The 27,770-nt window shown below is 37.0% G+C and overlaps 1 protein-coding gene across 1 annotated transcript in view; it reads right to left on the reverse strand.

Moving 5' to 3' along the window:
- The window catches only part of SPAG16 (sperm associated antigen 16), a 752,806-nt gene that overhangs the window by 309,958 nt on the left and 415,078 nt on the right, over positions 1–27,770 (reverse strand). Inside the window, exon 13 of the mRNA XM_053672035.1 lies at positions 6,397–6,523. Within this exon, the coding sequence (XP_053528010.1) occupies positions 6,397–6,523 (127 nt within the window). The remainder of the gene's footprint in view (positions 1–6,396; positions 6,524–27,770) is intronic.

The raw sequence follows: 27,770 nt of genomic DNA on the forward strand, positions 1-27,770 counted from the left end.
ATGAATCTGACAATCTGGTATCTAACTGATAGCTACAGACCGTGATGGTCTTTTTCCCCTTAGAGTTTTATGCCTCTGCCAGGAGTCATCTGTAACTCTAATAGTTGCTGCAGACAAGCAGAGATCTGACTTGTGAAACATTTAATTGCAGTGTTAAAACACTATTTTTGCAAATATAAGCATATCATCTTTTGTCACTGAAATTCCATTTTAATACTTAGAGTTTTTCAGTGAAAGACCAACAAAAAGCTGGACATCAAAGAATAACAATATAAAATTGAGATTGGAGAGTCATCCTGCTTCCTACCTTTGCTATCTGCCTGCTGGCTGATGGTGAGCAACTTACTCTATTCTTCTAAGCCTTTGTTTTTCCAATTCCTAACACAGATATGGTAATTCCAGTAAGCATTAAATAGATGTTATAAGTAAAGTGACAGCACATAGTAGGCATTAAATAAGTGTTAATCATAAGATCACCTTTTGTAACAGTGAGCTTTGGCACAAAAAGCCAAAGATATAGTTACGTTGAGTATATAACAATCATTACATTATTTTAAGATAACTCATCTTTATGTCTGTTCACTGCTAGACTATGTGTTTGTTGAGGGCAGGGACTCTGTCAGAGTCAACAATGCAGAAGCCAGAATGCTGCCTGCCACAAAGATCTTCAATCAATATTACTCAATTAAACATGGCTTAGGAATAAAACCTGGAGAGAGAAAGTACAACCTTCGCCTTTGTTTTCCACATTCTAGCTTACAAATAATGCCAGGCTTTTCTGAGAGTCCGGCAGATCACTCTCAGGAAACCTGCAGGCCTACGTAGGGTGCAGATTGAACTATGGCATTGACAATTGAGGTACCAGACAAGGACTCAAGTGTTTAACTTCACTGGGGAGTTCTTAGTTCTGCTTTACAGAAACTGACAATGATCAGTTACTGGATCTTTTGGCTAAAATTAAGTCCGAACAACACCATCTATTGGACAAGAACCTGCAGTTAGTCCAGGGAGCAAGGCATGGCCACCAAAGGCAGTCCAGAACATGAACTCTGTGTCTAATTCATCACAAGAGACAGAATGTCAGCAACTCTGACCACTGCCAAACCAGCTCTGAACAGCTTGCAGATGTATTACTCATCCTAGTCTATGTTTTGTTATATTATGAGAACATCCTTTAAAAAATATCAATAGCCTTGATATTTTCTTTTTTTTAAAGATTCTATTTATTTATTTTTAGATACAGGGGAAGGGAGGGAGAAAGAGAGAGAGATGTTGGGGGGCTCCATCTGCAGCCTCCCTCCCCACGGATGAGAATAAGTCTACCAAGACATGACCTGCTTGGGGAGGAAAGGTAGCCAATCTCTCAAAAAAGAAGGGCCAAGAGTCTTTTCCTCAGTGGGCTTTTATTGGGTTTATTTTGCACAAGGATACAGGTAAAACTCATTAATCATTATCAGGCAGTAAGGATCAAACAATAGATAACATACAAAGAATTCTGAGGGCCTATTCTGAGTCAGGGTCAGATAGCTAAATGGCCATAAAACTTTGGGGAACAAACTCACTTCCAGCTTGGACCCTCATCATTTAATTGAGAGCATTCTTAGCAGAGCAGGCTTCACAGAACTTTATGTATTCTCTCTTAGGCCTGATCACCCAGGGAACCTGCCCTTTCCAGCACAGGGCTGCACCGCCCCCTGTCATTGTTTCAGGCTTAAATCAGGCAGGGGAAGTAAGGCAGCCAAGAGATTAGGAGACTTCTCCCAGACAGAATTAGGACTCAGGCTATGTCAAAGCAGAGGGGCAAGGGTCCATCACCCCCTTTTGCTACAGCCCCCCAAGCCCTTCCCTGGGGCCTCCCCGTGATCATGCCTGTCTTAGGTCCCTGTCTGGGGAAACTTACCCATCATTGGCTAAGCAATCAAACATTAGGATTCATTTATGGATGAAGTAAAAGGAGCAGAGTGATGCTTTTGCCATGGAGATAAGTTTTGTCTCATTAGTGGCTTATGGTCGGAAGGTCACTCACTCAGCCTTAGCCATGCGAGGGGGGGGGGGCTGGTTACAGCTTCTGATACCAGGCAGGGAAGTTCCCAACAGAGAGAAACATCAATGTGTGGTTGCCTCTTGCACACCCCAGGCATGTGCCTTGACTGGGAATCGAACTGGTGACCCTTGGTTCACAGGCCAGTGCTCAATCCACTGAGCCATACCAGCCAGGGCAAAAGTCTTGATATTTTTATTGTGTGAATGGCTAATAATCTCATTGCATTTATTTTAAAATGGCTTCCAAATCACTGAAGTATGTTGGGATTTTTCATGCTGCTTTTTGAGAAAACATTATAAGTTTTCATTAAATGTACTATATCATGCATCATATTCTGGTCATATTAAATCTTATTCTTATTTTTCAATTTTAATAAAATAATTTTATTGTTTCTTAACTTTGAGGAAAAATACTGTGTGTGTAGTTCTGTAAAACTGAGCAATTTCACGAGTTTCCAACCTGTGAGCTATTTAATAGCTGCTCTTTGGTAATGATAGAGATTTATATCCCTCTCCTCAGCTCCCACGAAATTCAGAGCTGATCTGACCAGCCGACTCAGAGACTGACTTAGAGGTCAGCGCATACATCATCTTTGACAATAAGCAGTTAGATTAGGGTAATGATTTAAGACTAGTATATATTTGGAAATGAGAGAAAGGGGTTTAAAGCTAATTTATAGGAATACAATCCACTGGTCATTTTCATGTTTAATCAAAAATATTTCAGAGGACATCTCAGCACCAACTGGTCACACTAAGGTGACAGAAGGCACTGCTTTTGCTTTACCAAGAAGAAAGTCATTCATCTCCTCTTAGGTTCAGACTTTTAGAATAACCTGAGAGTTTATCATCTATCAAAGAATTAACATAATTGCAAATTTATCAAAAAGATTTGCATACTATGTATTCAGTTGAAGTTATAAGTCAAATACCATCATCTGTATTAATGTGTTTTGCAGTTTTCATTATTACATCGAAGGAACTACAGCTATCCTGGTTACCCTTTGAATATCTCACAATGTTCAACTGTAAAAGTTAACTTATATTTAAGGACTTCATTGTTTATATAATAATTACATATTTTATAAACAACATATAACATGTACCTTTTTTAATCTGTGTATAAAATGAATTTTTTAAAATTTAGCTATTTCAAGGTTTTCTGTTTGTTGTTTTAAAAACATGAGCTATATCTAAGATCAAATCACTAGCAGTGTATGATGCAATTTTAGTGAAATGAGGCTGTTTAATTCTACAGTTGTTTTTGTACATTATTTGTAGATTTGTAAATCAATATTTTAGTTATCACCTTTCATTGGCTAGTTATTAGTAACCTAAATAGAGTGATTTTTCTATTTGTTTTACACGATAAGCCTCTATTACAGATACCAGTTTAAATATGCATTTTTTACTACATGGTTTGAAAATGTTTTCAGAAAATATACACAGTAAATGGATTTTATTTCTAATTATTGATGCATTTACAATTATTTGTAACACTTCATTTATACCAAATAGCCCTTTTCCTAGTGTTAATAAATAAAAAGGCTAGTTTGCAAATTAATAATAAAATTAAAAATAATGTTAATAATATACATTTTAATTAGTGATTAAGCCAACTAAAAATATATTTATTTATATTGATCGAAGTAATGTGCTTGGGATCCATCACCTTTCTGCACACATACATCCAGTGCAGGTGCTGCTGCTTGCTGCCCTGCGCAGAGCTGACTCCCTCCCTCTCCTGCTTTCAGAGCTACTGTGGGGAATGGAAACAGCACAGGGGGCCCTCGACATCAGGTAGGAAGGTCACCATCAACAAACAACTCCATGCATTAAGGCAGATTTATGAGAGGCGACTTCTCATAATAAGAACAGTTGTACTTCCAGGCATTAGTGCTTCAGTTGCTCACATGAGAGAAAGTAAATAAGAGACCCAATTTCTGAGAACATTCAGTTAAAGCACTTTGAGAGACAGAAAAGAAAAAAAAACTGATAGCAAGAGAAAATGAACATAAAATTTAGGTCACTGCTAAATGAATATTTTCTCTATGGGTTTTCCTTTAGCGATTGCTTTCATACACACTTCACATCTAAGTATTTGGACTAAATTCATTGAAAACCTTGCTTTTCCACTGATGTTCTGTTAGCAAAAGTGAACTCCACTGCATCAGGGTCTAAGCTATTGTAAAACAAGGCACAGGTTGTGGGACCTTGGTACCCCACAGCGATACATTAAGATTTTATTCTTCAATCACTTTTCCCACCGTGCCCCTTGACTTCCCCTCCTCAGAAGGCAAACTCTCTGAAACGTGTAAAGTTGGTCTCTAAGGCACTTTCAGCTGCACCTGAGGACATCCCGTTCTTTATCCTAAATAAATTTGCCTTCAGTGACTAAATAGAGCCCACCATACTGAACTTGAGTCACTGTTCACACCATCTGCATGTAATTTTCATATTCCCTTTTGATCATATGTTAGATAAGGGAAGATAAATGGGAGAAATTATAGTTGCATTTCTTTACTGACCCAGGAACCAGATACTATAGATATTTCATTCCTTTTCCTCGGTCTCCTGGGGTCTTAGTTTTCTTCATTATTTTCATCAAATGTTGCTAAGAATGAATATGGAGATCTTGTTTTGCATATCTTGGCCTTCTTCAAATTGCTAAAATCAGTGTTCAGTAAGCCCTCTATTATCTCTTCTCTTTCCTGCATCTTCAACCCCTCCCTTTTCCCCCTGCTCTTACCCATAATCAGACAAACTGATTGGAAAAATCACTCTATTTAGGTTACTAATAACTAGCCAATGAAAGGTGATAACTAAAATATTGATTTACAAATCTACAAATAATGTACAAAAACAACTGTAGAATTAAACAGCTTCATTTCACTAAAATTGCATCATACACTGCTAGTGATTTGACCTTAGATATAGCTCATGTTTTTAAAACAACAAACAGAAAACCTTGAAATAGCTAAATTTTAAAAAATTCATTTTATACACAGATTAAAAAAGGTACATGTTATATGTTGTTTATAAAATATGTAGTTATTATATAAACAATGAAGTCCTTAAATATAAGTTAACTTTTACAGTTGAACATTGTGAGATATTCAAAGGGTAACCAGGATAGCTGTAGTTCCTTCGATGTAATAGTGAAAACTGCAAAACACATTAATATAGATGATGGTACTTGACAACCTGTTCTCTCCTATCTAAATAAAAGAGGAGCCTTTATCTGACTCTAGAGCTAGAGCCTTTTCACGTCTTCATCTTCGCAGCTAAACAGTTCCTGTATGCAGTCCCAACATTTTATCGCCATTTCTTCCCATCTAAATCACTCTAGGAGCCACAGTTGTGGTCTGTTCGGTTTTTGGACTGAAAATCCCATGACCCAGGAAAATATGCAGCTTTAGACAAACTGGACAGTTGTTCACCCTGCCCTAAATCCCTCCTCCTCCTACAATCTCCATCTACAGTCACTTTAAGTTCTGATAGTTAAACCTCCTGTCTTTCATCCATCAATCCTTTCTATTTTCACAAACTCCTAGTTCAAATTCTCTTCTGCCCCTAGCCTGATGTATTAGCCTCCTCAATGAGACTGATTCCTTCATCTTACTATTAATCTTTCGAAAAGGCAAATCCAATTATGTTACCCTCCAAAGCAGTATAAAACTTCAATCAGATAGTTATTATCCTGTCCTTGGCCATCTGTGTACTCTTGTCTATCATTTCTTTTTTCTTCTTTCAGCTCTACTGAAACATATTATTGTTCCCAAATACGCCATTGTCGCCTCACCCTTCATGGCTTTGTACATGCACTGTCCTTTCCCAGAATGCACCCTACTGTACTACCTAATGTACTACCTAATACATGATTGTCTTTTCCCTCCAAATCTCAGCTCGTGACAACACAGCCTCCTCTTGGAAGCCATCCACACTCATCCGAGCAGATGAGGGTTCTTCTTGCTTTTCTGCCGTACTGTATACACTCTTCCACTTTAACACATGTATCATAATCTCCCTTTTCCTCCTTCCTTACCTACCTACACTTAAGGAGAGGCACTACCTATTTCTCTTTCTTATGTGCTGACCCAGCAGAGTTTCAATTTCAATAAGTGACTGCAATAGTGTTTAATGAACTCGTTACCTTATTTGTATACTCCTTACGTTTACAAGGCAGGGTAGGTAAGACTACATTGACAGGACCTTTAAATGGAAACACACTACCATTCTTTCACTTCACCTGCTCTTGCACAATTACTATTGAAGTGGTACCCATAGCCTAAAGAGTGACTAAGAGTGACCACACTTATGAAAATGTGGAAAAACTGTTGTCAATTTGCTTACCGTTCTCGCATCCCAGATAGACAGGGACTTATCTGCAGAGCCTGTGAGGAGAGTGTTGGAGCAAAGGAAGAACTCAATGCTGTTCACAGAGTCCGTGTGTCCATAAAGAGTGCACCTGCATCTTTCACTGCAGAGAGAGAAGTTAAGAGCTAAAGTTTCAGGAGTTAGCACCTATGTGTTTCTTACATTGTCTAACTGTACAGAACAATGCTAATACAGATAATTTAAATAGCTAAGGCATAAAATAGTTTTATAAGTGGCAAAATGTTTAAGAACAACAGTTGTAAAAAATTCTAAAATTACTTTATATTCTAAGCACTATATAAATTAATAGCAAAAAATTGATGGCTTAAATCACCTATCAATGCCTTTATGGCATTGCTAAAGCCATCTTAATACTATCCCACCCATTCCTTATTGTGAATGGCTACATAAATTTGTTCCCAATTAGTAAAGAAATGTGCTGAGAAAAGAAAAAATTCCACTAAAGGGTTAAAACCAGATAAACTTTAAGTCATTCTGTTTCTTTTTTTTTTCTCTCAGCTTCGCTGTATATTAAAATCACCTGAGATACTTAGCCTCAAGCCCCAGACATTGTATTTCAATTGGTCTGAAATGGAGCCTGAGTATTAGTGTGAATTAGCATCTCCTCATGGTGATTATAATTTGCCTTTGGGGATGAGAATCTAAACCAATGGTTTTCAGAGTTTTACCCGGACCAGCAGCATCAGCATCACTAGGGAGCAGGTTAAAATGCAAATTCTCGAGACTCATCCTCTGGGGTTGAGACCTGGCAACCTGTGTTTTAAAAAACTCTCAGGTGATTTTGATTTAGGCTATAGCGTGTGAATGACTGATGCAAACAATAAGAAATAACTGAAAAGACAAGCGCAGTTTTGCCTTTGTTCCATTTTACGAAGGGGCTGTTTCTTAATGAAACGACCTACGCATACAATAGTATCACTCTTCATTTGTGATGTCTGATTGCTTTTAATTAACTTTATTTATAAATCTATTTGAAAAATAAAGAGTGGAAGGTAATTAATAATGCCGTGAACAGATGACAAGTATATTTTTTATATCACAATCACTCAGTTAAGTTCTGATCAGTAGATTTTGTTTGAATTATTGATCATTTTAATTAGATCATTTCTGATGCAATGTATGTCCTTCAGGGGCATTTTGGTTTATATTCACTTATTTATTCTTCAATTTTTGCAATTCTTCATAAGTTCTGGTTCCTTTTTATAATGACTTATCTTTGTATGAGGATAGCTATCTGCTAAAGATTAGTGGCAGAAGAAGGGAAATTAAACTTAGGTTACTACTGATTTCTAAACATACTTATTGTCTTCCACAGACATGTCACCACGTGTGTTACCGACTTGTTCGCTGAAGTTCATCTCTCCTCCACTTCAAAGTATATTTTGAAGTGTTCATATAGCTGTTGCAAAGCCCCTGAGTCACGGGCTCTATCTACATCAGTTGTGAATGCTCCTGACCCCGACATCACCCTCCACTGGCCTTCCTTATCGAAATCTTCTTTATCTCCTTTATCTAACAATAAAAATGTCTTGCTAGGGTTTCTATTTCTAAGAATAACACAGTAACCAGTACTGTACTTCTCCTCTTACCATAAACAGCTATACAATTACACAAATTGTATCAGGCAACTGTTGCTGGCATTGAACTAAACAGCGCAGTTTGGAAGTCCCTGAATGAAGGGGAAAACTCAACATGAGCTTCGTAACTGCAGTGTCTTTCTGCTTGGAAGCATTACCCTCCTCTCAACGACAATGGCATAACCCCAGGAGAACCAAAATCTCACTGAGCCGAGGAGCGGGGAGAACAGTCTGGGTTGCTAACATGCCAGAATTTCCAGTGCCGGGCCCCTGAGAAAAGGGAGCCACACTGGAGATGGCAGCAGTCTGTACGACGATTTATTATGGACTGTGGGCTGAGGTCTAGGTGGCATCTCTACGGAGTAAGATTCCAGAAGGCCTAGAAGAGACTTCCCGAGTTTTGACTGAGACTGGACGGTGATAGCAGAGACCAGGCGCTGCTGCAAGACGCCGGACCTTGACGCCAAGCAGAGAAGAGGGAACTTACTGAGCAAGGTCAGACTTTTGGCTGAGACTGAAGAAGGTTCCACCATAGGAGTAAGGGCCAAATTCATGAATTTAGTTTGAAACCAAAGTACATTTGTCTTACCAAAGAATAAAACCAAGCCTAAAAGGCAAAAATAATTTACCTCAAATTAAACTGTTGCTGAAACAGAACTCACTACCTTTTGTAGAAAAACTACCTAATTCAGAGTCCCTACGATGTGCGGTTAACAGCATCCAGTATAGCCTTTTTAAATAATGACTACTGTAACCGCTCTGAAACTTCATTTGTTTCATACGACTTGTTTGCCTTTCTTCCCTTGTGATTAAACTGGTCTCACCCAGCACCTGCCCCACTGCCTCCTTCTCACTTGCACACCCACTCCCTTAGTTATTAAGCTCTCAGGACAATGAGATTCTGATTAACATCAAATAATCTGAGGGACAGAACCTTGTGGGCCTGTTGACCACAGAGACAGAATTTTAGCAAAACTAGAGATAACTTTTAGGCTTCAGTTGTCTTTCAGCTTCAGAACCACCCCACTGACCACATACTTGTAAAACACTAGACAAAGCCACACACACCCCAGCTGACATCAGGAAGAGATGAACGGATCTGCTACCCCCCATCCTAGTGCTGACCAATCAGTAGAAATCACAACCTCGGCCACAAGCCTCACTCCCTAAGTCTCCATGATTAATCATCTTCCCCCGGTATAACGTATCTCCTAGGAACTATGAGGAAGCCAAGTCTTTGAGCATTAGCTCTTTTTTGACTCCGGGCATGGCACCATTTCCTCAACTAATAAACCTCTACTTCCTTTGCCAAAGTCTCCCATTCCCATTTTGGGGGCTTTGACACACAGTGGACCCTGCTCTGTGCTAACACTACACATGTGAAGATGCTGAAAATGTGAACCATATACATCTCTGTAAATAATCGAATATTTATAATGATCCTATTTTCTTGTCCAGTATGTTTTCCATACATATATAGGTCAAGTTATATTTGCACAGATGGACAGAGTCTTTAATATTTGAAATAGCTATTCTATTAACATATATGTCTTCTGCTTTCTAAAGGCACAAAATATATGGCTGACCTGAGGCATTTGTGTTTAATTAAAGGGAAATAAAAAGTAAAGAAATAAAAAAATTTCACAAAACAAGCAAGAGAATATAAAAGCAACACAGATAATTACAATAAAAAGAAAGATATATGTGGACAGCATCAGAAAAATATTAAAGTATGGTTCATATGTCTAACCTTCTATGAGCCATTATTGAAATAAAATTTCCAACTGTGATGAAATTAAGATATACACTTTGTAAATGTTTGATTTGTGGTAACTTAGGAAGACTTTAGTTACTAAATAAAATAAAACTAAATAGGTTTTATTATTTTTAATGGAGCATTTCAACATATATGAAATTCTCCTTTTAATTTTTTTACATACGTAGTTAGCTGTTAAACTAAAAGCACTCTCCTATTTGCAAAATTTGGTAGTATTTTCAAGAAAAATGCATCGGTGTTACAAGTGTATTTGTTTCATCACAGTAAAGAGCTAAGAAACACACATATATATACACAGAAACTGCATAATCTAAGTTACATGTGTCCTTATTTATTATTGTATTATTGGAAAAAATGGTGCAAATTAAAAATTTACATTCAGGCTTTGTCTGTTGTCATTAAAACCCAATTCCATTCTTTGGGTGTGTGTGTGTGTGTGTGTGTGTGTGTGTATATATATATATATATATATATATATATATATATATATATATTCATTTACAGTTGTAGGTTAGAAGGAGCTATTTCTCAGTGCTATACTAAAGCTCACAGAGCTTCCCAAATGAGAACAAAAGATGGGTCCTCCTACTGCTCAAGAGAAGAAATGACTGCTCCAGGGGGAAAGAAATCTGCTCAGGGGTCACTAACTTGAGGTGAGGGCAGGCTTGTGAGAGATTAATTAGCCGTCAGAGAAGGAGGTCCCGCTCCGACTTCCTCTGCAAGGTGAAAATGGACTAAAGTGATGGAGCATGACAGCACTGTAAGGGATGGAAATCATTTGTACATTTCCATCAAAAACATAAACACTGAAGCCTGATGCAATTTTCTGTCTGTTGCCCTGTCTGCCGTTTTCCTATCATTTCTGTAGACAGAAGGTAGTTCACAAGCAATAGCTCATTCTTAACTCACCTCCTGCTTTTCCTTTATTTCCTTTTGCCTCCTCTATTCTCTTTCCTGCCCTCTGATTTAATTTACCCTTCTAGTAACTGCATGATGGATAGTTTTCTGAACTTCCAACTCACTGTAAAACAAAGAAAAAGCAAAGCTACCTATTCTTCTAGAGCAGTTACATTTTCATTTACAATATATTTCCCATACGCACATTAACTCATAAAAGGACACCAATTGTAACACATAGTTTTCCTTTGTGAGGTGTTTTATTTTATTTTATTTTTTGGTGTGGTTGTTTTAACACTATTGATATTGAATATGAAATTGTACCTTTAAATTTCAGGCTTGTATGAATTTAGAGATCAACAAAATGTGGTTAATGGAATTATGGAGCACTTATGAAAAGGCAGCAGGAATATATTTTTAGTAAACATGAAGAAAAGGGCCTAATATATTTACCTTTTTTTGAAAAAGTGAATTGGAATTCATTTTTATTAACCCTTTGTAAGACCTGGATTTTAAATAGTATGTATATAATTGAGCCACCATAAAATGATAAGATTTACCATGGGGTTTATCTGAAATAAAAATTCTTTACAAAACACCTAAATCTAAGACTCTAAAATAAACATAAGAGTTATTTAAAACCTTCTACTGCAATTCATAATGTCCAAGTTCAGTGAGGGATTCCTTCTATCCCCAGTCTATTTTTTTAACATGTGTGTGTGTGTATATATATATATATATGTGTGTGTGTATATATATATATGTGTGTGTGTGTGTGTGTGTGTGTGTATATATATATATATATATATATATATATATATATATATATATATATATATATGTTAGTTTTACACCCCACCAAAATTTTCATCTCAGTAAGGTGAAGTCTTCAGGTGACATCCACATTTTGACTTCAGAAGTTAATAAAAGGTAAACAATAGGAGCCTTTTGTGTGTTTTCTGTTATCACAAAAACATAACATGCCTCATCATGCAACAGTTTCTTCTTCTGTGACCATGGAATTCAGTTAAACATTGAGTAGAGGAAGTGATATTTCAATACAATCTACCAGGGAGTGTGCCACAAGCTCTACCTTAAAGGTCACTATAATCAGTCCTGAAACACTAATCTGTGATGTGTTCTGAGTGTCTCCCCTAGGAAAGCTCATGAACAGTTCATAGCTCCTGGACAAAGGAGGGCTCTTGTCCAAAACCCTTCATAAACATACAGTCTGAACATTTCTTTGAAATGATATTAAAACTCCACATACTTAAAAGGGAGATTTATGGTAACCTCAAACACCTGGAATGCAGCCAGCATGTTGAGAATAAAAGCAAAAGGTGAATAAATAAAATAACTGCAATGGAGCTGAAGACTCAAGTACTAAGTCCTCACTCAGACTCGTTAAATAGTCAGCTGAACTGTTTTTGCCAAGGGTGTGTGTGTGTGGGGGGGTTCAAAGGCTGCAGCCATTCACACCAGTGACAGTGAGAAAAAGTGGGAGCTTAGCTGTAAACATCAGTGAACTGGGAAATAGACAAAATAAAATAAAAAGACAGAATATTGGAATGTCAACCTGGGAAAATTAGTAAAGGCATAAGGGAATAACTGTATACTATAACAATTCCTACATTTAACACTGTAGTTTAAGCTGCCATATATTGATTGTCTACTGTTGCAATGTACATGTATTAACACCCTATAGTACAGTTGGCCATCATTACTGGCAGAGTCTGTATTTGTGAACTGCCTAATCGCTAGCAGTCATTTCAGCCCCCAAAGCGATGCTTTTGCAGGCATTCCCAGATGTGGGCATGCACAGAATGGCAAAAAATTAGAGTAGTGATGCACGCATTCCCTGCTGAGTTCAAACTAGGTGAAGCTCCACCTTCTTGTTTCAGGTCTCATGCTATAAGCCAGGTCCTTTTGCAGTCTGTTTAGTGCCACCATTTTCACATTTTTTGTGCTTTTTATGGCAGTTTTGGTGATTTTGCTGCTTAAAAATTACCCTCAAGTGTACTGTTATCCTGTGTTCCTAAGAGCAAGGAGGCCATGGTGTGACTTAGGGAGAAAATGTGTGTTAGATCAGCTTTGTTCATGCATGAGCTATAGAGTGCTGTTGGCTGTGAGTTCAAGGCAAATGAGTCAAGAATATATTTTAAATAAGGTGTCTTTAAACAGAAATACTCATAAAACAAGTTTATATATTGATTGATTGATAAACCAGCTCACAGGAAACAAACCCTATGTTTCTCTTAGGAGCAATGGTTTTATATTCACCAATTCAGTGTGTGTGGTAACGCTATAAAACATAACTACCGTAAATAACAAAAACTGATTGTACTGATAAGTTTTCCAGTTTACAGATATGAAAGATAAAATATATACAATCTAGGTAACTGGTATTACACAGGTGGTTAGTGACAGAGGCACCTTTTTCCCCCAAACAGTTGGCTTAAGACCATGTACTTTTAACCACTATCTACACTGCCTTCCTCATTGCACAGCACAATATAAGGTCAACGGTGAACCTTGGGTCATTGGCAGCTGAGAAAATTAAGCTCTGCAGGCAGAACAATATAACATACATTTTGCAGATATTTTTAAAAGAAATAGTCACTATTTGAAATATTTCAGTGCTCAAGATGAAATATTCATTATCTAGAATATTAATTTCTGTTAGGCTATCCTTCCACAATGCTAGACAGATCAATTTTTATGAGTTAGAAACACTTTTTAATTTAGGTAAAGTGACTGTCATCTGGCCTGACATAGTGGTGCCCTGTCCTCAATTTGTGCTGGTGTACAGGATAGTGGGACACATCTCTCCCCAGTTCCACATTTGGTAAACTTACCTGGGCAGTGTGAAATTTGTCATGGTGGGGATATTTATACCATGGAAACTGACAGGTACTGCAGGACAGGGGTTTATTTTATTGAGAGAGGGTTTACAAGCACACCTCTGCCTGATTCTAATATCCTTGGTTTAGCCAGAATTTACTTATGTTTCAAAGTTATTTTAATTAAAGATTTCCTATTTTCCTTTTTATTAAATGTATTGAGGTGACACTGGTTAACAAGATTATACGGGATTCAGTTGCACAATTCCACAGTGCATCATCTCTGCACTGTGTTGTATGTTCGCCAGCCCAGGTCAAGACTCCTTCCATCACTATTTACTCACCTTCTATTCCCCCAGCTTCCCCCACCAATGACCCCCAGCGAGCACCACACTGTTGTCAGTGCCCATGAGTTCTCTTTTTAGTTCTTTTTTGCACAATCCCTCCACCACATCACCCAGCTCCCACCCCATAATGCTGAGAGCTGTCAGCCAATCGTGGGTTAGAAGGAGCTATTTCTCAATGCTATATTAAAGCTCCCAGAGCCTCCCAAATGAAAAGAAAAAGATAGGTCCTCCTAGTGCTTAAGAGAAGAAATGACTGCTCGATCTATGAGTCTATCTCTATTTTGTTTTTAGCTCATTTCAATTGTTAGATTCTACATATGATCGAAATCATATGGTACTTGTCTTTCTCTGACTGGCTCATTTCATACTTAGCATAATGCTCTCCAAGTCCATCCACGATGTCTCATAGGGTAACATTTCCTTCTTTTTTATGGCTGAGTAGTGTACGTGTACTGCAGCTGTTTTAATCCACTCACCCACTGATGGACACTTACTTGGGCTGCTTGCAAATCCTGACTATTGTAAATAATGCTGCAATGAACATAGGGGTGCATGCATTCTTTTGAATTTCTTCAGATAAATTCCCAGAAGTGGCATTACAGGGTCATAAGTCAGTTCTATCTTTAATTTTTTGAGGTAACTTCACACTACTTTCCACAGTGGCTGCACTAGTCTGCATTCCCACCAACAGTGCAAAGGGGTTCCCCTTTCTCCACATCTTCACTGACACTTGTTGTTTGTTGACTTACTGATGATAGACTTTCTGATGAGTATGATATGATATCTCAAGGTGGTTTTGATTTGCATTTCTCTGGTAATTGGTGATGTTGACCATCTTTTCCTATACCTATTGGCCATCTGGCCAATAGATAGACATGACATCTATCTATTCATGTCCTTTGCCAATTTTCAATTGGATTGTTTGTGTTTTTGGTGTTGAGATATAAGTTCTTCATAAATTTTGGATATTAAGCCATTATCAGCTGTACGATTGGCAAATATGTTCTCCCATTCAGTGGGTTGACTTTTCATATTGTTAGTTTTCTTTGCTGTGAAAAAAGTTTTTAGTTTGATGAAATCCCATTTGTTTACTTTTTTTTTCCTTGACTGAAGAGGCATATCAGAAAAAATACTGATAGGAGAAATGTCCAGGACTTTACTGCCTATGTTTTCTTCTAGGACTTTTATGGTTTCAAGACTGACATTTAAGTCTTTTTAAAATTTACTTATTTATTTATTTTTAGAGAGAGGGGAAGGAAGGGACAAAGAGGGGGAGAGAAACATCAATGTGAGAAAGAACCACAGATCAATTGCTTCTCCTTTGCTCCTGACCAGGAACCAAAACTGTAACCCAGGCATGTGCCCTGACCAAGAATGGAATCTGCGACCTTTGGCTTTGCAGGATATAATGCCCAACCAACTGAGCCACATTGATTAGGGCAACATTTAAGTCTTTAATCCACTTTGAATGTACTCTTGTGCATGGTGTAAGAAGATGGTCTAGTTTCATTTTTTTTGCATATATCTGTCCAATATTCCCAACACCATTTACTGAATAGACTATCTTTACCCCATTGTATGTTTTTGCCTCCTTTGTCAAATATTGTCTTAAACCTGCGGGTTTATTTCTGGGATCTCTATTCTGTTCCATCGATCTATATAGCTGTTTTTATGCCAGTATCATGCTGTTTTGATTACTATGGCCTTGTTGTATAGTTTGATATCAGGTAGCATGATTCCTCCAACTTTGCTCTGCTTTCTCAAGATTGCTGTTGCTGTTTGGGATCTTTCGTGTTCCCATATAGTTTTTTTTTGGCATATTTATCCTAGTTCTGCGAAACACATCATTGTTATCTTGATAGGAATTGCAATGAATCTATACATTGCTTTGGGTAGTATGGGCATTTCAATGATGTTAATTATTCCTATACACACACATGGTATATGCTTCCATTATTTGTACCTTCTTCAATTTCTTCAGTGTCTTATAATTTTCCAAGTACAGGTCTTTCACATCCTCGGTTAAATTAATGAAAATTTTCTTTTAAAATACCATTTATTGTCTGATTATACTTTGCATGTATTAAGTAACATCTCTTTTATTTTCTTTATTTTTTTTTATTTTTTAACTCAGCATATCTGATATGGTGAGACTAAATGTAAGCGCCTTGGTCCTTAAGAATGCAATACCAAAATATTTCTTTAGTAATTTCCTAACCCGTCCTTTAATTTCAGAGCATAGGTTCATTACCTCCCATTTATATCTTCTGGGTAATTTTGTACCTACTAAACAACTGTAAAATATGATTTTCCCTGAATATTATTATAAAGGACAGCAAGAGCTAGAAGTGAAATGTCACATTGCTGAGTTGACTCATGGTCTGGGTGTCTGAAGTTAATAGACTAAATAAAATGGTTACTTATGCTTTAGAACCTGTGTCTTATGATGTGGAACCGTGAAAGCCAATCCTTCATATGCCTGAACCTCAGACTTGAGTAGGAAAGAGTGAATGCTCTTATGCTTCAGTCATACACTGCTGCTTTTTATGTTCTGCAGCTAGATGAGTTTTTAAAGAACTTTTGATTCTAAAAATTCTATGATTTAAAACTATCAGATAATCATTTGATGTCTTTTTTTTTTTTACATATACAACAGGTCAACAGGGTTGTTTTGCAACATCTTTCAAAAATAAAGCTTTAAACAAAACATGGACTAAATTAGCTTTAACGATAATTCTATCAACTTCATTGTAAACTGTAAGTTGATCAATAGATGTAACAAGTAGTTTAAATCCAAAACACACTTCTAAAATCTTCTATTCAATTTTCTTCTACAAAATATTTTAATATAATATGATCAAAATAGCCAAGTTAATACATTTGAATATTATACCTCTTTTCCTTTCCACATCAACCCCTTGAAACAGAGTTTTAATGAGAAACCAAATATCAGGATCGAGGCCAAGTTTAATGAAAAGAGGCATGATATCTAGCCATAGTAGCCAGGCTCTAGGTCAGTAGGGACTCAGCAAGCACAGCAGGAAGGAGAGGAAGGGGCACTAAAATGAGGGGGAAAATCCTTAGTTATTCAGGGACTGGATTGTTGGGAAAGAATGATTTCAGTCTGGGCTTCCCTCAGCTCAGAGTTTTCATTCAAAGCTCAGTGTGGCGTTTTCTGACCCTAAAGAGGTAGGAAACTGAATGGACCCACAGCACCCATCTGTCACATCCCCCTGTTTGTTTCCTTCAAATCACCTGGTGAAATCAGCTTGATCATCTTTGTCCTTGTAACCTCTCCCACCCATCAGCCCTGCCTAACCTTAGAGGCTCCGGTAGGAGACCATTATTCCCAATACTTAACCCTCAGTCAGATCTCCATCCCTTTGGATTTTATACTGAAATACTGAACATGTTGTTTAAACATAAACTGAGTCTTAGGTGGATTTTGACTAGCTTAAAAAAAAAACAGAATTGTATGATTAACACAAATGATCCAAGAACTAATTTCTTCTGATCTTAATTTACCAGCTTAGTTTTAGGACTAAAACCTTCCTAAAAGTATTAAATTGATAAATCCTATGTCATCATCACTGATGGTTCCAATAGGCAGTCCCATTTTTCCACTTCTACTTTAAAATGTAGATTAAAATGAACACTTTAAAAATATTAGAATGGAAAGAGAAATAATGGTGTGGAAAATGTTAGAAAACATTTTAAGCTTTTCAGGGGCCCTTTGACCCAGCATGTCTAGTGCATGACGTTCCTCACAACCTAATTGTCCCACGGTTGCTGCCACCATCTGCCACAGTCACTCAATGAAAATGGTGAAATAAAAAATTTCTATTTGGAATTTTAGCTCCTTGTTTTCTTTCTCTTTCTGCTATATACATCTAATACCCTTCTGAGTTGAGGAAAAAAAGGCTTATAGTAAGTACTTCAGATAGAGTCATTTTTAGCATCTGAAGACAAATTGTATGGAACTGTTCTTAGCCTCTCATTTGTCTGTTCCTGGTGTGTCTTGCTATTTCTTTCTCTTCTTACTCTTTAATCAATCCTATAACGCCTGAAAACAAGTATAAAAGAGGAGAATCATTGGCAGAGGTTACATGCAACTAGATGAAATATAATTAAACTCAGCTTGAACTTCCTAAGTCAGGATACATTTCTCTATGAATGTCCTCCCTGGAAATGAAAATACTGGAAATGGTAAACATAATTTAGACACATATCTTTCCCAATAAGTTCAACTTTCCTTTTACCCAGAGGATGCTCCCCTTCTCTGGACAGAGCCCAGAGCTCTCTGCCCACTGAACCTGAATATAAAATACATGAAAACATTTAAAAAGAGACAAAATCAGTAAGGGCAAATGCACTTTCTAATAGCTTTGGTAGAAGAGCTTCCTCATTACTTTACTCTCAATCATTTTAACTTACAGATTCAGTGACTTTATATTTGTTTTTATTCAACATCTCTTTATATTGAGTGTAGTAACCATACATTCCAGATTTTCCTGTTTTAATTTTGTATAGTTTCACTATTTTCAATGAGTATGTTACATGAAATATTCCTTAAGTATGATTTAATTTCTATGTCTCCAAAATATTCCATGAATGATGCACAAGACTAAACTCCTTGTCATAATTTACCCATTGTGTATTTGTTTTAAAATTGTATTTTGTAATGAATTTCTTTACAGTCACTAAGTTTTCTTAGTGACATCAATGTGTGAGGCCATTCCTCTATGACAATATAATCTATTGAAACATTAACCTGCATTATTTTCCTGGCGTTTTCCCCCAATCCCTCAGCTGAGGCAGGGAGAGAGCCTTTATAATTGTTTGCCTCTGGAATGTTGGATGGACAAATAGCAGAAACTATGTGGAGGCAAATATATTTCTTATCTTTTATGAAACTCTAATCTAAAGCAAATTATCTCTGAAGGAAGGGAAAGCTGCTGTGAACTTTTAACAGGGGAGGGGAAAGAGTGGGAGGGATTTCTTCAAATAGGGAATGGATACTTGTCAGATTCTGTGAGAAGGAATTTTGTTATCACTCACTGCAGTGCATAGAGTAGAGGCCAGATCTCAGGGAGAAAGGCCACGTGGTCCTTGTGAGGGGTGGAGTCCCAGACCCAGGGCTCACTGTTGTTGCAAATACACTCCACGAACAACACCAAACTACCAGACATCACCGTGAAACCGGGGCACTGAGCAGCAGGTTGAAAACAAATAACTAGAAAAGGTTCCTGGTTACTAATGGTGAATAAAGTCCTAGATAATTGGCACAAGTCTAGGGAATGGACATACTAAGAATGCCTAAGTTAGAATTTCCAGCTAGACTTATGAGAAACAGACTCAAGCCCAAATTATCTTGACTTCTGGAAAATAAGTCAAGATAAAATATTTTTCCACACCTGATTTGTAGGCAGAGACACATACTCATTGGTTATAAATATATCCATCACACAATTAAAGCAGGTCCATGTTCGTTACTCGTGGTAGGGAGTGAGTAATGTTGGGAGGGGTAAAACCAGTCTTTTCTGTGCTGCCATCTGAGCACTGCCGTGACCCTCTCAAACCCTGGATTCCTCTCGGACCCTGCGCTCTTCCCCCGTGTTAAAGTTTACTGGGGGTGTCCAATCTCTTGGCACCTCTGGGCCACTCTGGAGAGTTGGCTTGGGCCACACAGTACATACACGAACACTAACGAAAACTGATGAGCAAACAAAATGTTTTAAGTAAATTTATGGTTTTGTGTTGGGCCGCATTCAGAGCCGTCCTGAGCCACTAGTGGCCCACGGGCCATGGGCTGGACACCCTGCAGCCGCTCACCAGTTCCCCAAGGATTTTTGTTGCTGTTTCCAGCACATATTTACACTTAAGAGCTTTCCCGCCTCATAATTCTCGGGTCAGGCTTTGGTGAGCTCTAGCTAATTTAATAAATTAATCCTAATGCTAATGAAATGAGAAGGGTGATGGGAGGCTTGCTTTAATCTAGCGGCCACCCTCCCTTTTCCCTCAGGTCAGTGCCACCAGAGAATATTTTTAATAGCTACCTTCTGAATATTATAAGAAATACTATATAAAAACCATAATAAGGCTATTTATTGATTCTTCTTCCAAGAAAAGTCATCTAATTGCAGTAATGTTACTTCATATAAGAAAAGAAACAAATAAGATAGTAAGCTGGTAGGAAAATAGATATTTTTGGTCACAAAGGACCTTGTAATAACCCTTAAATTGTATGAATAAGTCAATTGTCTGTGTTTGGATCTGTTCTTGAGTATGGAAATAATTTTGCTCCACTGATATCTTTAAACAAAGTATATCCATTTTATCTCCTTTAAATTGTAACTGTAATGTGAAGAACAAAACTTAAAATAGAGGTTGCTTAACAAAAGCAGCCATGAATGTGTATGCAAATCAGTCAGATTTGTCTCAGATTCAGTGAATGGAAGCAGCCAGTTTAGTAATAATAATAGTGATTATTTCCCACCTGCATCTTAGTTTTCTAAACCAGAGGTCTCCAACCCCCAGGCCATGGACTTGAATGGGTTGGGGCCTCTTAGCAACTGGGCTGCAAGGGAAGCTCCCCTGAGCTCCACCTCCTGTCTCCACCCTCTGGTACCCCATGCCTCTCCACCCCTGCTCCCCCACCCCCAGTCCCTGACCCCTAATCATGGCAAAAACAGCTCCTGGTGCCAAAAGGTTGGGGGCTGCTGCCCCACACAACTTAAGGGAAATTATTTTCTCTCTTTGAACTATCTATCTAAATCATAGCTGGAATGTAAGAGACGACTTCTTAAAGAATCTCATTTTCTATCTGAAACTAGTCGATAAAACTTTTATCATTCTGTTGATCAGAAAGGAATAATTGGATCTTGCACATTTTAAAGACACATTTGCTTAAGAATGTGCTTTCATGTCTCCACTTTATTTACCCAGTGACCTCTACTTTTTGTATGGAAACTGACGTTCTCTATTTTCTTGGTCATTCATTTACCAGTCCATTAAAATCTGTCACCTAGCGTGTGTCCCTCACTGTTATTACAATGAATTATGTATTAGGGCTCACTGCATTTTATTGCTATTGTGCCAGCTACTCACACCTCCTTCCCATAAAAATCACACAAACACTGAACTAATTAATGTTCTAAAGAAAACTGCCATCTGTAAAAAAATATATTAAAACAAGTTTGGGAAAGACACACATGCTTTTCTTTATATTTATAACATCATATTGCACTAACTTTTCTTAACTTCCACCTGCTGTGTTCGCTTCACAAATTGATTTGTTAGGGCCTGAATATAGTGTTAGAAAAGTTATGCAGGATCTTACAAGTGATTATAAAGATATATTATTACCTTGGTCCTGTTGGCAGATTGTTGCCAACCTAAAAATAAAGATCATAAAGAAAATGGCATTTGTATCGCTCGCCTACCATGTGCTTTTTATCTTTCACATGTTCTGTGTTCAAAGCGCAGACAGGACTTTGCAGTGAGCACCCATACACAAACATAGTAAAGTGACCAGATTAAGACATTAAAATGCCAGTTTGTTTTATGAGGTTGTAAATACGTCCTATCATGTCTTGACATTTTATGACCTCTATTTTATTCCTTGGTAGATGCTCATAAGACATACCCAATTACTCATGTCTAGAAAACTACCAGCATTTCAATATAGAAAGACATCTTTTGTTTACTATATTGTCACTGTGATTCGATATTTTCTTAAATAAAACTGAGATTTTTATGTGAGAAAACACTGTTTTCCTATTAAGCATATCTTTCTTGAGGAGCAGTAGGTATTTCTGGAGTATTTCTTCCACTTAAAGTTGGATTTCTTCTGCTTTCTGGCCTGGACCCAGAACTGTATGTGATGTGAGTGCGATTTCCAGAAGAGAAACTGAACACAATACAAGGCTCCAGGGCAGTGCCTTTAAATTACGCTTTAGGGTGCTTAGGTTTGAATGCCTATTTTTCTTAAGAAACAATAATCAGCACATTATTTATATTTATGCAAATGACACATTCTCAATAGTCCTGTGAAAATGACTCCAGCCATTCCACTGAATCACGTAAATATGGCAATATCTTCTGCACTGTGTGATTGGGCTGTTGACCTTGAGGTTTCTTGTTCAGAGGAGTGGGTTTGAAAGGACTGATTCATTTCAGGCAATTGCTTCCTCGCAAATTGCAAAAATAAATAAATATGCCGTCTCCGTATTCCGTCCTTTGAGTGTGAGGAGCAGCTCCTACCTGTGGGGCCTCATTCGCCGTCAGCTGTCTCTCAGCCGCATGCTGAGCAGACGCTTCTGTTTAAAGGGGGCAGTGAAGCAGCTCCAGCCCTGGCCGCTTCAGGCCGACATGATCTGCTTCTGCTTGTGCCTGTCACTTCGTAGCTCATTACGTTGCTGTTAGTTTTGCTTGAAGTCTTTCGTTTATCCTTTGGGTATGGCCAGCCTCCTTCAGAGAGTCACATAATTGTTTTCTCATTCAGGTGCCATCCATTTTCATTACATGACCGGTCAGCACGGCGAAAAGTTGATGAGGATGACTCATGTGCCGATTAGACATCTGTATTGTAAGGCCAACTTTTATATGACTTTGTCTTATCATTTGTGCATAGCAACACTTATACGCAATGGAAACATCAATCAATACATATGTCAATAATTTCCAACCAATTTTTTTCAGGCTTATATAATTAGCATTTCTTAGGTTCACCTAAATAACTTATGCAACTTTTGCATCTAATTAGTTGTTACCAGTCTGCTTAATTGCTGCAGACACTAACTTAATTCTATGAGCTCAAATGGTCCCTCCAAAAGAACAAACACACACATATATATTTACATATATATGTAGCTCTATCTACTATATAAAAATGTAGTAGGAAATAATAATCTAGAAAAATCAATATATTGACCTGGCTGTACTATAAAAAGAAATAGAAATAAAGTAATTTGTAACAAAATAATGCATTTTTCAATATATAACTGCTCAGGCCCTGCACCAGGAGACACAGTGCCAGAGCCAGAGGCCCACATGCATGGGACAGACGTGGCTGTGATGCCATAAACGCACACTAAGGCAATGCTGCCTCCGAGACTCAAGTTCACGTGGTCTTCCTGCCACCGAGGTAGTTTTCTGCAACAGTAAACAATTCTTGGTAAATTTCTGAGAAAAACTTAAAAAGCATTTGCCTTCCTGAAAAATAGTATATAACTAAAACTTAGTAGACCATACTTCATTGTTTATTTTTATGGTAGAGTGGAGTTCTAGCCAATAAAAAATTTTTTAAAAGAATTCTCAACAGGATTGTTTTTTCGATTTCACGAATATACAGAGGGGCTTTTGGGAGTCATGTGGTATACAAAAAATGTTTCCTTCATACAGGACCACCCTACCCAACAAAATGTACAGCATGCCTAGCCCCCACCACTTCATGCCAGCGGGGCTCATGAGTCACTGAAACAATAAAAAACACTTTCTGAATTATTCAAACCTCCCTTTGGGAGTGGTACTGCCCACTGTTCTGGGGAACCACTGACTTATTGATTACATGACTTTGCTATTCATTCTTAAGAATCAATGTCTTGCTCCAAAAAGACCTTGAAACTCATCCATTGAAGGTTCCAGGAAAGCCAGTTTTGTATTTATTACTGCTGTTCTTTAAGTCCATCTAAAATATACACTGAATGCAGTTGGGTGTGTGACCCATGACTATCCTGGCTCAGGAGCTGGAGGGGCCAAGAGAAGAAGTGGGTAAAGTAACATAAGACAAGTGCGGAGAACCAGGAGGCCCAGGATGCTGGCAACATGTGGCGTCAGAAGAAGTGGAATGTGAAGGTGCCAAACCAAAGACAGGTGGGAGCAGGAGGATTGAGAGAAGAAAGAAGCTGGGAAAACTCCCCACCTGCTGCCAACCTTGAGGTACTACTTTTGTTCTTTCCATCATTCAAACTCATGAAGAAAATGGGTCATCTGACAAAATCCCACAGCTGCTTTTCAAATTCCATACAGTATCTTTTTTAAGTAGCTTATCAGACAATTTATTAATGGATAGAGTACAAAATATGAATAATCTCATTGCTTCTGATATGGCCTTTCCCCAGAGTGTAGTTCTAGTGTTTTGACTACAATTTATCATATATATTCAGATATAGTAATATTCAAATACAAATATAAATCACATTTCTAGGTATATTATTTAATCTTTAAAGATTATATAATCTTTAATTTGGGGCGATATTTATTTCTAATTACCCTTATGACAAAGCAAGAGATGAAGATATAGAAATGTAAATGGGGAAAAAACTGAGTTTAGATCTGACACTTTTCTGGTAAACATAAAGATCATACTATGTCAAATCACTTTTGAAATAAGGCAAAAAATCACTTATTAACCACTGCAATAAAGAAACATGCAAAATAAATGGCTCTTCTAAAACCCAAGGTATTGTTTAAATTTACTGACATAATATAATGCTTACAGGACTGTTTAATAACACCACTTCTTAGAGGTTTTGTAGAAAAAGTATTTACTAAACTGTGGATTTGGGATTATGAATTAACTCTGTCATGCAAGACAGTAGGCAAATAACATATACTCTATATTTATGTATAATCAGTATAAACTAAAAAAATGCCAGAGAAATTTGAAAATTTTAAAAGGCTGGCTAAATATTAAGCAATATCATTAACACCCCTTATCAGGCTGTTAACATAATATGACTTTGGATTATTTCCATCAGAAAGGATTTCTGCCAGAAGTCATATCTCACTTGGTCAAAGGGAACCAAGTGTGACCCTTCTTGGCTGTGGTCAACTGTGAAGACAGGAGAATGAATTGGGTCATATGGAGTAGATACTTATACTAAAGGAATGCTCATATAAGCTTATTTAATTGGAACTTTGGAAATTGGAGTTAATTTTTTTAAATGAAAAAAAAACACATGATAACACACCATGTGATAAAGCAAATATGGATATAATGCAATTGGCATGTGCTCTTGCTTCCTGAAAACTGGGTTGGATAAAGGTCTTATCTTTGGTACAGTGGCCTGAAAGGATATAGAAGAAAAGGTGAAGATAGGCAAGTCAATATTAGGAAACTCTCTTGGGAAATGAGAAGATAAATGGAGGGTTACTGTGTCCTCAGAGTAACTTGTTTCCCCAGGCCCGATCTATAGAGAATGTTGGATCCACAAAACAAGCGCTAACGAGAATCACTCTCACTGTCCTAGCAGTTTCAGCCCATTATGGAATCAAGATTCATCCCTGTACCCAGAACAAATTCGAATCCAGTATTCAAACTCCCGCAATTTCTATCATGTAACCTGCATACCCTTGTCCTGGCTGTTTCAACTGCAATGATAGGACCACACATTTTACACAACTGAACAATTTGTCTATATTTACAAAAAAATATGTCTGCGTTTTTGATAGGAGTTGCATTAAATTGTTTATAAATTTATGGAGAATTGCCATCTTTACTATATCAAGTCCTTTAAACCATAACCATTATGTTTCTCACTTATCAAGGTTTTCACAGATTTCTTTCCATAGTATTTTGTCATTTTAGCATACAGATTTATACTTTTTTACTCATGTCTAAGTTTTTCCATTTTTGGAACTATTGTGGAGATATATATATATATATATATATATATATATATAATTTTGGTACAATTGCACATTTTAGTGTGTAGAAGAAATGATTGTTTTGTTCATTGACCTTGTATTCTTCAACCTTGCTAGACTTTATCCCACCAATTTTAATATGCTGTGCTTTTATGTGATCAGACTGTTTCTGATTTCCTTGTGATTTTTTTCTTTGACCTTTGAGTTACTTAAAATGTGTTTTTTTTTAAAATTTCAAAATGTTTGGAGATATTCCAGATATCTTTCTGTTACTGATTTCTAATTTAATTCAGCTTTGTACAGGAAACACTCTGTATGATTTAAATCATTTAAAATGTATTGATCTTGTTTTATGGCCCAACATACAGTCTATCTTGGTGATATTCCATGTACACTAAAAAAGAGTGTGTTTTGCCTTTGGTGGGTGGAGCGCCCTATAAATCTCAATTAGGAAAATATGGTTGATGATGTTGTTCAAGTTTTCTCTATCTTTACTGATTTTCTGTGCATTTGTTCTATCAAGTACTCCTAGCCTCTATTTGTATGGATGACCTCGGCGTATATAAATGGGTTAGAACACACTTTTGGAAAAGTTTAGGCACTTAGAAAATGAATTATCTACTTGGATCTTACATAACCATCTCAACCCCCTAGGTTTAGAATCCCTTCCTTCTCCCATTTTGGTGGCTATTTCTTGACAGTGAAAATGTATTTACTTAAAAGTGCTCCTCTTACTCTAGAAAACTGTTTATGATCTGCTCCAAGTAGAGATAGCTCCTCTCTTACAGCATAAGTGTAGTCTTCCTTGCTTGTGTATTGCTGTTAACATAATTTATTAGAATCTAAGGTGTTTGTTATTAAAGAATGCACATGGCTCAATATTTTTGCTTTCTCACAGTGTCATATATAGGCTTAATTAACAAATTAAATATCAGCCAAGTGGGTGTAACTACAACTGTCCTGAATTACTGTTGTAGCCTCAGACAGAAGCCAGAGAGCTAAATATGGAGATACAATATATTAGTCTATGAATGAGTATTTAGACAACTCAATCCAGAAGTGGAAGTCACAACCTGACTTGACTTATTAAACATATTTGTTTTAAAATTAACATGATTATCCAAACATTAGGATAAGTCTGAAAACAGCACAAACCATTAAATACAGTACTGGATCCAAAATTTAGCCTCTCCTTCTCCTGCAGGTTGGTGAGCCCCAGTGGTCCTACTACAGATCCTGGTCAGTTAAGAATGAAGCAGGCAGGCAGTGGGCCTGGCAGAGAAGCTTGAAAGTCTCAGTGCCTATGTAGAGGTCGGGGTCCAGAGCAGGTGAAAAGAGTCAATATCTAGCTATAATGTCTAGCATATTGTAGGAGAAGAAGGAAAGAAGGATAGAAGGGAGGGGGAAGGGAAGAAGGAAGAGGGAGAGAGGAAAGAAGGAAGGATTACTAATGCATGACCTTGAACAAGATTATCATGACCTTGAACAAGTGAACTTTAGGTGTTCTATTTCCTCCCACTGGAATTTCCCTCGAGGGTAGATATGATCAGATCTAAGGATGAATTTAAAACATACACTGTGGCATTTTGTTTTCTTACCCTTTTATCTTAAAATAAATGTAAATATTTTTGAGACTTCCTTAGAATTTTTTGGTAAAATCTAGGGGCAGAAAATTGACTATAAACTGTTTTCATTTAACTGGCATTAAAAAAGAAAAAAGCTTATACTATGTTTTATTAAACTGCTATAGTTTTATACATGGTCCAATTTCTTTTTTCCCAATTTCACAAGTTGTAATAAGGCATGGTTTAAAATCTGTTCTATGTCCTAAAGAAATATGAAAACCTGAGCGTTTTTTAATTTAAGAGTAATGTGAAAATAGCTGTTTGGGTGTAAGGTTTCTCTCCGGCTGTGTGAATTATTTCTATGAGGCATTCTAACAAATCATGTTGTTTCTTTTGTAACCACTCTAGTGTTTTATAGATCTAAAAATAGGTCACTTTATAAAATTTTAATTTCAACCTTTACCTAAAATATAGCTGTTTTTCCATGGGTTTAAGTTTATTTCTAAACTAAGATACAACTAAAACTTAAAATATGGCTTTTTAAAAGCATTAATTTAAATGTTTGTTAAATAAGTGTTTCCTTCAACAATATTCAAGATAGAGTTGACTCATTTACTTTTAAGTGAATTAATATAAAACATGTCAAAAAAAGCTAAAATAAATAGTGATAACACTAT

This window comes from Artibeus jamaicensis, unplaced genomic scaffold (genome assembly GCF_021234435.1).
Source record: "Artibeus jamaicensis isolate MK-2021 breed Jamaican fruit bat unplaced genomic scaffold, CSHL_Jam_final contig_1015, whole genome shotgun sequence".
NCBI lineage: Eukaryota > Metazoa > Chordata > Mammalia > Chiroptera > Phyllostomidae > Artibeus > Artibeus jamaicensis.